The sequence below is a fragment of the Theropithecus gelada genome, chromosome X (assembly GCF_003255815.1).
Source record: "Theropithecus gelada isolate Dixy chromosome X, Tgel_1.0, whole genome shotgun sequence".
Lineage (NCBI taxonomy): Eukaryota > Metazoa > Chordata > Mammalia > Primates > Cercopithecidae > Theropithecus > Theropithecus gelada.
In genome coordinates, this window is record NC_037689.1 from 23330123 (window position 1) to 23342624 (window position 12502).

General features: G+C 51.3%; 1 protein-coding gene across 1 annotated transcript in view; it reads right to left on the reverse strand.

Moving 5' to 3' along the window:
• Nucleotides 1-5988, reverse strand: part of ASMTL (acetylserotonin O-methyltransferase like) — a 28653-nt gene extending 22665 nt beyond the window's left edge. The window contains exons 1-2 of the mRNA XM_025373342.1: nt 5863-5988; nt 2021-2068 (exon numbers count right to left, since the gene is read on the reverse strand). Coding sequence (XP_025229127.1) covers nt 2021-2068; nt 5863-5913 — 99 coding nt within the window. The 5' untranslated portion in view covers nt 5914-5988. The remainder of the gene's footprint in view (nt 1-2020; nt 2069-5862) is intronic.
• Between the last annotated feature and the right edge of the window lie 6514 nt (nt 5989-12502).

The following is a 12502-nucleotide window of genomic DNA, read 5'->3' on the forward strand; positions in this document are numbered from 1 at the left end:
AATTAGCCGGGTGTGGTGGCAGGTGCCTGTAGTCCCAGCTACTCGGGAGGCTGAGGCAGGAGATTTGCTTGAACCCAGGAGACGGAGGTTGTGGTGAGCCGAGATCCCGCCACTGCACTCCAGCCCGGGGACAGAGTGAGACTCCGTCTCAAAAAAAAAAAAATGGGTCTTTGCCGATGTAATTAAGATGCGGTTGGAAAGGATTAGGGTGGACACTTTATGGGTGGTGGTGTTATAAAAAGGGGAAACTTTCAGCCGGGCGCGGTGGCTCACGCCTGTCATCCCAGCACTTTGGGAGTCCCAGGCAGGCGGATCACCTGAGGTCAGGAGTTTGAGACCAGCCTGGTCAACATGATGAAACCACATCACTACTAAAAATACAAAAATCAGCCAGGCGTGGTGGCAGGTGCCTGTAATCCCAGCTACTCAGGAGGCTGAGGCAGGAGAATCCCTTGAACCCGGGAAGCGGAGGTTGCAGTGAGCCGAGATCGCACCGCTGCACTCCAGCCTGGGCGACAGAGTGAGATTCTGTCTCAAAAAAAGAGGAATGGGTCTTTGCCGATGTAATTAAGATGCGGTTGGACAGGATTAGGGCGGGCACTTTATGAGAGGTGTCGTCATAAGAAGAGGAAAATGTCGGCTGGGCGCGGTGGCTCACGTCTGTCATCCCAGCACTTTGGGAGACTGAGGCGGGTGGATCACCTGAGCTCAGGAGTTCGAGACCAGCCTGGTCATGATGAATCCCGTCTCTACTAAAAATACAAAAATTAGCCAGGCATGGTGGCAGGTGCCTGTAATCCCAGCTACTCAGGAGGCTGAGGCAGGAGAATCGCTTGAACCCGGGAGGCGGAGGTTGCAGTGAGCTGAGATCGCACCACTGCACTCCAGCCTGGGCGACACAGTGAGACTGTGTCTCAAAACCCGAAAAAGAAGAGGAAAATCTGGACACTGACACCCAGAGGGGAGAAGGCCACGTGGAGATGGAGGCATCGATAGGAACCACGGGACCAGGAGCCAAAGGATACAAGGACCTGCCGGCAGCCACGAGGAGCTGGAGACAGACCAAGACCAACGTCTCCTCAGTACCTGTGGAAGGAACGAATCTTACAGACAGCTTGATGTGTGGCTTCTGTGGCCTCCAGAACTGTGTACCTTCCTGTGCCTTTGTGGTTTTTTTTTGGCGGAGTCTTGCTCTTGTCACACAGGCTGCAGAGCAGTGGCGTGATCTCGGCTCACTGCACCCCCTGCCTCCCGGATTGAAGTGATTCTCCTGCCTCAGCCTCCCGAGCGGCTGGGACCACAGGCGCCCGCCACCTCGCCCGGTTAATTTTTTTTTGTATTTTTTTAGTAGGGACGGGGTCTCACCATGTTAGCCAGGATGGTCTCCATCTCCTGACCTCGTGATCCGCCCGTCTCGGCCTCCCAAAGTGCTGGGATGACAGGGGCGAGCGACGGCGCCCGGCCTCTTCCTGTGCCTTTAGGCCCCTTATCTGGTGGTGGTTTGTGATGGAAGTTTCCGGAAGCGAGTCCACCCCTTTCCTCCACAGGCCAGTGTGTTCATACCCAGGAGGCGCCGCTGGCCCCTGGCAAAGGACTGCGGTCTTCAAGGGAACCCGGAACATCCGGAACAGGCAGAGTCACCCAGCACGTGAAAACCAAGTCGGACGTTAGAAAGCAGGGATCCTGGCCGGGCGCGGTGGCTCAAGCCTGTAATCTCAGCACTTTGGGAGGCCGAGACGGGCGGATCATGAGGTCAGGAGATCGAGACCATCCTGGCTAACCTGGTGAAACCCCGTCTCTACTAAAAAATACAAAAAATTAGCCGGGCGAGGTGGCGGCGCCTGTAGTCCTGGCTACTCAGGAGGCTGAGGCAGGAGAATGGCGTGAACCCGGGAGGCAGAGCTTGCAGTGAGCTGAGATCCGGCCACTGCACTCCAGCCTGGGTGACAGAGCAAGACTCCGTCTCAAAAAAAAAAAAAAAAAAAAAAAGAAAGAAAGGAGGGACCCTGGCCGCACTCACCACGATCGTGTCGGCCCCGATGACCACGTCGGGCGTCCGCAGGTCCTTCTGCAAGAAAGCAAGATTCCGGTTTAGTGGTGACATGCCGTGGGTCTCACAGAGGAGTCTCCACCCCGTTGGTACGGGCGTGAAACAGCAGCACAGGGTGCGAAGCCAGGCCGACTTTGGAAGTTCAGGCTGGGGACGCTCCAAGTCATGAGCAAGGACATGAGTGGGTGTCCCAGCTGGTACCCCTGCAGGGGCTGGAACGTGGGTGAGGCCGGGGCCCACAGGGGCTGCAGGATCAGGGGTCCAGCACTCACGGAGCGTGTCACGGGCACTACGGGAAACACGATGCCTGTTGCATAAGTTTTTGTTCTTCCAGGTTCTACTTGAGGTTGATCCAGGGGCCCCAAGTTGGCCAGAATTAAGAGGCCAAAACACTTTTGACCTGTTCGATGTAATTTCAGAAAAAGGTACTTAGGGCCGGGTGCCGTGGCTCACGCCTGTCATCCCAGCACCTTGGGAGGCTGAGGCAGGTGCATCGCCTGAGGTCAGGAGTTCGAGACCAGCCTGGCCAACACGGTGAAACCCCGTCTCTACGAAAAATACAAATTTATCAGTCGGGCACCTGTAATCTCAGCTACTCAGAGGCTGAGGCAGGAGAATCTCTGGAACCCAGGAAGTGGAGGCTGCAGTGAGCCGAGATGGCGCCGCTGCACTCCAGCCTGGGCGACAGAGCGAGACTCCGTCTCCAACAACAACAAAAAAAAGGCAAGAAAGAAAAAGAAAAAGATACTTAGGGTGATAAAACAAATCCAGGTTGGAAATTCAGCCACAGAGCAGCCGGCAGTCACAGGACATCTGCGTGCAGCTTTGACCTTAGTCGCCCCCAGCCCTGGCCTGCCTAAGCTCTGCATTGCCAAAGGCCACAATCAATATTCCTGTCTTCATAGCACTACTCACAACAGCATTCCCTCTAATGGCTTTCTTCCTTTCCTTTTCTCTCTCCTTCCTTCCTTCCCTCCTTCCTTCCTTCCTTTAATGTCTTCCTTCCTTCCCTTCCTTTAATGTCTTCCTTCCTTCCCTTCCTTCCTTCCTTCAATGTCTTTCTTCCTTCCTTCCCTCCTTCCTTCCTTCCCTTCCTTCCTTCCTTCCCTTTCTTCCTTCCTTTAATGTCTTTCCTTCCTTCCTTCCTTCTTTCCTTCCCTCCCTCCTTCCTTCCCTCTTTCCTTCCTTCCCTCCTTCCCTCCTTCCTTCCTTTGGAGACAGAGTCTCGCTCTGTCACCCAGGCTGGAGGGCAGTGGCGCCATCTCAGCTCACTACAAGCTCCGCCTCCCGGGTTCCCGCCATTCTCCTGCCTCAGCCTCCCGAGTAGCTGGGACTACAGGCACCTGCCACTACCTACAGGCACCCGCCACCACGCCCAGCCAATTTTTGTATGTGTGTTTTTAGTAGAGACGGGGTTTCACCGTGTTAGCCAGGATGGTCTTGATCTCCTGACCTTGTGATCCGCCCGCCTCGGCCTCCCGAAGTGCTGGGATAACAGGTGTGAGCCACCGCGCCCGGCCCTCTAATGTATTTCTTATTATTAAGTGCCATGGCGTATTGTATGGTAACACACAGCAACAGGGGAGCTACATTTACTCTATATCCTAAATGATAGTATTACATTCTTTGTAACAGCAAGTTACAACATATAGTAATAACTGCGTTAATTTTATACATTGTGACTGATATTATATTAATTGGAGTCATACATTATATAACATATAGTAATCGATAAGCTACATGACTTCTCTATCCTAAATAACGGTAGTGTATTAATTATAATAATGTATTACGGCCGGGCGCGGTGGCTCACACCTGTAATCTCAACACTTTGGGAGGCCGACGCAGGTGGATCACCTGAGGTCAGGAGTTGGAGACCAGCCTGGCCAATATGGTAAAGCTCCATCTCTACTAAAATAATAGTGTATTACATAGTAGCATATAGTAACAGATAAGTGACGTAATTCTACATGATGATGCAATTATATTGTCATAGTATATTACATAGTCTCACACAGTAACACATACTAATTCTGTGTATCGCAACACATAGTAATAGATGTTAATTCTATATTGTAACTGATATTACTATATTAATTGCAATATTACATTCATAACATAGTAACAGATAAGCTACATGAATCTTAAATCTTAAATGATAGTAGTATATTAATTATAATTGTATATTGCATTGTAGCATATAGGAACAGATAAACTACATAATTCTATATTAGAAATGATGTTACATTAATTGCAATCAGATATTACATAGTGGCACGGTAATAAGCTACATAATTCTATATCATACTATTATAATATATAATACTATTATATTAATTGTAGAATATTACAACACATAGTAATACTGGACATTAATTGTATACCATAAATGATACTATTATATTAATTGCAAGATAATATTATAACACATAGTAATAAACTACATTAATTGTATATCATAAATGATACCATTATATTAATTGCAAGATAAATTATTTTTTATTTTTTGGACACGGAGTCTTGCTCTATCAGCCAGGCTGGAGTGCAGTGGCATGATCTCGGCTCACTGCAACTTCCATCTCCCGGGTTCATGCAATTCTCCTGCCTCAGCCTGCTGAGTAGCTGGGATTACAGGCGTGCACCACCACGCCCAGATAATTTTTGTATTTTCAGTAGAGATGGGATTTCACCATGTTGGCCAGACTGGTGTCGAACTCCTGACCTCAGGTGATCCTCCCGCCTTGGCCTCCCAAAGTGCTGGGATTATAGGCGTGAGCCACCGCGCCCGGCCATAAGAGATTAGAATACATAGTAATAGATAAGCTACATTAATTGAATATCATACATGATACTATTCATATCAATTGCAAGAGAATATAACACATAGTAATAATCTACATTAATTCTATATCATAAATGATGCTATGATATCAATCGCAAGATAATATTATAACATAGTAACAGATAAGCTACATTAATCCTATATCATAAATGATACTATGGTATCAACTGCAAGAGAATAGAACACCTAGTAATAATCTACATTAATTCTGTATCATAAATGATGCTATGATATCAACTGCAAGAGAATATAACACATAGTAATAATCTACATTAATTCTATATCATAAATGATACTATGATATCAATTGCAAGAGAATATAACACATAGTAATAACCTACATTAATTCTGTATCATAAATGATGCTATGATATCAATTGCAGGACAATATTGTAACATATAGTATTAGATAAGCTACGTTAATTCTATATCATAAATGACACTATATCAATTGCAAGAGAATAACATAGTAACAGATAAGCTACATTAATTCTATATCATAAATGATGCTATGATATAAATTGCAAGAGAATATAACACATAGTAATAATCTACATTAATTCTATGTCATAAATGATGCTATGATATCAACTGTAAGAGAATATAACACACAGTAATAATCTACATTAATTCTATGTCATAAATGATGCTATGATATCAACTGTAAGAGAATATAACACATAGTAATAATCTACATTAATTCTATGTCATAAATGATGCTATGATATCAACTGTAAGAGAACATTGTAACACGTAGTAACAGGTAAGCTTAGTTAATTCCATATCATAAATGATACTATTAGGTTACTTGCAGTAGCGCATTACATTGTAACATAGTAATAGCTCAGCTGTGGCACCAACTGTATCTTGCGAATGACACTTATTTGCATCATGGATATTTAGCACCTGCAAATCCCCTCGTCAGAGCAAAGGAATTTTCATGAGGACAGAAGGGCAGGGGACCCCTTGCCTGGTGCATCCGGCTGGCCACCTCCAAGGCCTTCTGCTTGGCGGTCTCCATGGCGTACCCGTACGGAGTGGCGAAGGAGGCTTTGTCCAGCTTCTCTTTAAACCTGGAGGGGACCACCTCAAACCTCAGACCCTGCAACAGAAGAAAAAGGGGCCAGGAGGGTCAACGACAGAGCCTAAGAAAACGGAACGGAACGTGCAAGATTGGCAGGAGATGTTGGCTACACGCCCCGATCTTCTCCTCCATCCACCGAACCTTCCCTGAGTGTGGCCGGGGAGTCGGAAACTCACCAGAGCTTTCCCTAAGTGTGGTTAGTGGGCCGGGGACTGACCGGGGCCTTCAGGGACTGACCGGGGGCCTTCCTGGCTCTCGACGGAAGAGATTGGCAAAGGAAGAAGCCAGGAATGAAAAGGCCAGCAGGGAACGATTGACTCAGGCCCTGAACGCACGAGTCAATGGTGGGAAAGGGTTCCCGGAGCCCTGACGGTTGGGGTAAAACCATCCTGCCCACAGGAAGTTCAGGAAAAATGCCAGCAGTGATGGCTGCGGGAAAGGAAGCAATGATGGCTCTGAGTCAATCCCTGGTACCCAGGAAGAGACAACAGCGTCCTTGGGGAGGCCTGGTCTGAGAGGTGGTGATCCCCGCAGAGACTGTGGCGTCAGGAATGATGGTGGTAAATGCCCCCAGTGGGGGTGCCCCTGGCTGCCACAACCTGCCAGGGCTCAGGGAACTCTGCATCTCCCCCTCTGACAGACAAGCATCGTCATCATGGACACACACCCCCATGTTGGACACACACCGTCATCTTGGACAGACACCGCCATAGTGGACAGACACCCCCATCTTGGGTACACACCCCCATGTTGGACACACACTGTCATCTTGGACACAAGATTTTTTTGAGACGGAGTCTCACTCTGTCGCCCAGGCTGGAGTGCAGTGGTGTGATCTCGGCTCACTGCAACCTTCGCCTCCCGGATTCAAGCGATTCTCCTGCCTCAGCCTCCCGGGTAGCTGGGACCACAGGCACCTGCCACCACGCCCGGCTAATTTTTTGTATTTTTAGTAGAGACGGGGTTTCACCATGTTGGCCAGGATGGTCTGGATCTCCTGACCTCGTGATCCGCCTGCCTCGGCCTCCCAAAGTGCTGGGATGACAGGCGTGAGCCACCGCGCCCGGCCAAATCTGTTTTCTTTAATACGAGGACACAGTTGGAAAAACTGGCTATTTTACCAAGGCTTTGGCTGCAATGGAGTGCTTTCCTTTAAGGAATGAAACTTGAAGTTACGAAGCCAAGAAAGGCCTTGGAAAAAACTGGTCTTGTATTTTGCGTAGGCAGTCCCTGTACAGGGTTTCCGACCTGTGCTAAGTAAAGAATGTCAGTTTCTGACAGGCCTGGAACCCGAAGCTCTCTTGGAACCTCAAGAGGGAAGGAATTTGCCCAACTCAGAGGTATTTAATGGTACAAACCCGGGGCTGGGCTCAGCTTCAAAAAGGTCCCTGTCTGAGATTCCTTGAATGGAACAAAGTTCCATCAAAGCCAATTTAAACGGTCTATGTAACAAATAATTATTCTTGGCCGGGCGCGGTGGCTCACGCCTGTCATCCCAGCACTCTGACCTCAACCCCAGATCACATAGACTCCTGCCTTATGCCCCGGGGCACCCGGACCATTCTCATCCCCATCACTAGGACTGGGCACGTGGTATCCCTCGCTCCCAGGGTAGCAGACCTCCAGTCCTTAGTCCCCAAGAGTAGACTCCTGCCCCCCCGGTCTATCCATAGGCAACCAGTAACCAGCACTTTGGGATGCCGAGGCGGGCAGATCACAAGGTCAGGAGATGGAGACCATCCTGGCTAACACGGTGAAACCCCGTCTCTACTAAAAATACAAAAAATTAGCTGGGCTTGGTGGCAGGTGCCTGTGGTCCCAGCTACTCAGGAGGATGAGGCAGGAGAATCGCTTGAACTGGGAGGGGCGGAGCTTGAAGTGAGCCGAGATCACGCCACTGCATGCCAGCCTGGGCGACAGAGGCAGAGTCTGTCTCAAAATAAATAAATAAGTAAACAAATAAAAGTAAAAATAATAATTGTTCTTTCTGCACTGTATACAAATAAGTAGGCCAAGTATAGCAAAGCAAACTGGTCCTACCGTAATTCGTCTTTTAATAAAAGTGGTGAAAGTGGAAAAAGAAAAACCATGTTTCAAAAACGATAGTCACCCCTTGTCGTGAAATTCTAGTCTTGCCCTTATGGTTTTCAGTTTTTATGATTTTCTACAGTTTGAATTAAATGCTCATTTTTCTGGCTACAAGTCTCCAAGATCATGTTTTCCATTCTTTTCCTTTTTCTTTCTTTTTTTTTTTTTGAGACGGAGTCTCGCTCTGTTGCCCAGGCTGGAGTGCAGTGGCCCGATCTCAGCTCACTGCAAGCTCCGCCTCCCGGGTTCCCGCCATTCTCCTGCCTCAGCCTCCCGAGTAGCTGGGACTACAGGCGCCGCCACCTCGGCCGGCTAGTTTTTTGTATTTTTTAGTAGAGACGGGGTTTCGCCGTGTTAGCCAGGATGGTCTCGATCTCCTGACCTCGTGATCCACCCGCCTCGGCCTCCCAAAGTGCTGGGATTACAGGCTTGAGCCACCGCGCCCGGCCTTTTCCTTTTTCTTTGTCCCCATTTTTCCTAAGTGAAAAGCCCTGAAACCTAAGCTCTACTCTCTTCAAGCCCTGTGAGCTTAAAGCTAGATGTTTCAACAGGTGCTGCCTCAAAGGCCCCCAAATAAAGACGGCTGCCAGGAACAAATCAGCCTCTTCCCCTCCCTCCAGTGCTGTGTTTGGTGACCTGTAACCATGACCTCCCTCAGCAGGAGGTGGTCAGAAAGAACGAACCACCCCTCGTCCTTTTATAACTAGAGGGTCTGGATTCACACAGCAGGAGCATCGCCATCTTGGACACGCACAGCCAACCCGGACACACACGGCCATCTTGGACATGTATGGCCAACTCGGACATGCACAGCCATCTTGGACACACACGGCCAACTCGGACACGCATGGCCATCTTGGACACGCACCATCATCTTGGACACGCACAGCCATCTTGGACACGCACGGCCAACTCGGACACGCACGGCCATCTTGGACATGTATGGCCAACTCGGACATGCACAGCCATCTTGGACACACACGGCCAACTCGGACACGCACGGCCATCTTGGACACACACAGCCAACTCGGACACGCACGGCCATCTTGGACACGCACGGCCATCTTGGACACACACAGCCAACTCGGACACGCACGGCCATCTTGGACATGCACGGCCAACTTGGACACACACGGCCAACTCAGACACGCATGGCCATCTTGGACATGCACGGCCAACTTGGACACACACGGCCAACTCGGACACACACGGCCATCTTGGACACACACCATCATCTTGGACACGCACAGCCATCTTGGACACGCACGGCCAACTCGGACACGCACAGCCATCTTGGACACGCACGACCAACTCGGACACGCATGGCCATCTTGGACACACACCATCATCTTGGACACGCACAGCCATCTTGGACACGCACGGCCAACTCGGACACGCACGGCCATCTTGGACATGCACGGCCAACTTGGACACGCACAACCAACTTGGACACGCACGGCCAACTTGGACACGCACGGCCAACTTGGACACGCACAACCAACTTGGACACGCACGGCCAACTTGGACACGCACAACCAACTTGGACACGCACGGCCAACTTGGACACGCACGGCCAACTTGGACACGCACAACCAACTTGGACACGCACGGCCAACTTGGACACGCATGGCCAACTTGGATGCATACCGGCATCTTGGACACGCACGGCCATCTTGGACACATACTGCCATCTTGGACACACATGGCCATCTTGGACACACATCGCCAACTTGGACACACACGGCCATCTTGGACACACATCGCCAACTTGGACACACACGGCCATCTTGGACATGCACGGCCATCTTGGACACACATTGCCAACTTGGACACACACAGCTATCTTGGACACTTACCACCATCTTGGACAAATGCCACCATTTTAAGTTCCCTTGATGAAAAACTGCCTAAAACCAGCCCCAAAACATGAGCCTCATGGCTAATGTCAGCATGACCAGAAAGAGTCAAACCCTGAAATAAACCACTGACCAGAAACATCCCAAGGCCAAGATAAGCTCCCCTCAGACCAGAGACATTCCAACCTGTCAGTCAACTTTGCCTCACACAGAAACATTCCGAGCCCGCGATAGGCTTCCCTTCCTAAACCCTTAAGTACCCTCGGTCTGTAAGAGAGAACGCTCCCGACCGAACTCCGCCGGAAGCCCCCCTCAGGCTTATTCTCCAAAATAAATCTGTCTTTGACTGTGAAGCTGCTTTTCTTGTTTCATCTTTCTTCAACTCTTACACCCTCCTCAGCCCTCCTCACCTCTTGAAGGCGTACCCAGATCCTGGCCCCAACGCCCATCCTGGTCTTCAGGGCACCAGTCACCAAGCCCTGGACCTGCCCCGCAGACCTCAACCCCAGATCACGTAGACTCCTGCCTTATGCCCCGTCACCCCCCAATCATGGAGACCCATGCCTTCTGTAAGGCACCCAGATCGTTCTCATCCCCGTCACTAGGCCCAGGCACATGGGGTCCCCCCTCCCAGGGTACCAGACCTCCTGTCCTTAGTCCGCAAGAGCAGACTCCTGCCCCACTGCTCTATCCATAAGCAACCAGTAACTACCCCACCATCACTAGTAACTTGTCTGCCATCACCAGTAACTTTTCTGCCATCACCAGTAACTACCTCCTATCACCAGTAACTACCCCCATCACGAGTAACTAACCCCCACCACCAGTAATTAACCCCCATAACCAGTAACTAACCCCACCACCAGTAACTAACCCCCACCACCAGTAACTAACCCCCATAACCACCAGTAACTAACTCCCATCACCACCAGTAACTATCCCCATCACCAGTAACAACCCCCCATCACCAGTAACAACCCCCCATCACCAGTAACTATATCCCATCACCAGTAACACCCCCATCACCAGTAACTGCCCCCATCACCAGTGAGGGTAGTACCCCCCATCACCAGTAACTACTCCCATCACCAGTAACTATCCCATATCACCAGTAACTACCTCCCATCACCAGTAACTACCCCCATCACCAGTAACTACCCCCATCACCAGTAACTATAGCCCATCACCAGTAACTATCCCCTATCACCAGTAACTATCTGCCATCACCAGTAACTACCCCCATCACCTATAAGTATCCCCCTGTCACCAGTAACTACCCCCCAATCACCAGAAACTATCCTTCATCACTAGACCCTCTCCTCCATGTCATTAGGGCTCCAGAGAGAGGCAGACACCCACTGCCTAGGCCCCCTACCACCCGCAATAAGATCCCCATGGGGGCACCAGGAAACACTTCCCACACCCCAACTACGAAGCCCAACCTTCAGTCACAGGGCTCACTCCATCCCTAGAAGTCCTGGATCACTCACCTCCCCAATCCCCAGGGGTCCCTCCCCAGGGGTCCCAGGTCACTCCCCTCCTCCATCCCTAGGGAGTCCCGGGTCACTCTCCCTTCCCCCATCCCTAGGGGGTCCTGGGTCACTGTGCCCTCCCCATTCCTACGGAGTCCTGGGTCACTCTGCTCTCCCTCATCACTAGGGGGGTCCTGGGTTAGTCTCCCCATCCGCATCCCTAGGGGTCCTGGGTCACGCTCCCCTTCCCCATCCCTAGGGGTCCTGGGTCACACTGCCCTCCCCATTCCTAGGGGTCCCAGGTTACTGTCCCCAACCCCATGCCTAGGGCTCCTAGGTCACTCTCCCCTTCCCCATCCCTAGGGGTCCCGGGTTAGTCTCCCCACCACCATCCCTAGGGGTCCTGGGTCACTCTGCCCTTCCCATTCCTAGGGGTCCCGGGTTACTCTCCCCAACCCCATGCCTAGGGGTCCTGGGTCACTCTTCCCAACCCCATCCCTAGGGGGTCCCGGGTTAGTCTCCCCACCACCATCCCTAGGGGTCCTGGGTCACTCTACCCTCCCCATTCCTAGGGGTCCCGGGTCACTCCCCTCCTCCATCCCTAGGGAGTCCCGGGTTACTCTCCTTTCCCCCATCCCTAGGGGGTCCTGGGTCACTCTGCCCTCCCCATCTCTAGGGGTCCTGGGTGACTCTGCCCTCCCCATCCCTAAGGGTCCTGGGTTACTCTCCTGAACCCCATGCCTAGGGGTCCTGGGTCACTCTTCCCTCCCCCATCCCTAGGGGGTCCCGGCTTACTCTCCCCATCCCCATCCCTGGAGGTCCCGGGTCACTCTACCCTCCCCATGCCTAGGGGTCCTGGGTCACTCTTCCCTCCCCCATCCCTGGGGGCTCCTGGGTGACTCAGCCCTCCCCATTCCTAGGGGTCCCACGTTACTCTCCGCGTCCCCATCCATGGGGGTCCAGGGTCAGACTGCTCTCCCCACTCCAGGGGTCCTCGGTCACTCTACCCTCCCCATTCCTAGGGGCCTGGGTTACTCTCCCCTCCCCCATCCCTGGGGGCTCCTGGGTGACTCAGCCCTCCCCATCCCTAGGGGTCCCGGGTTACTCTCC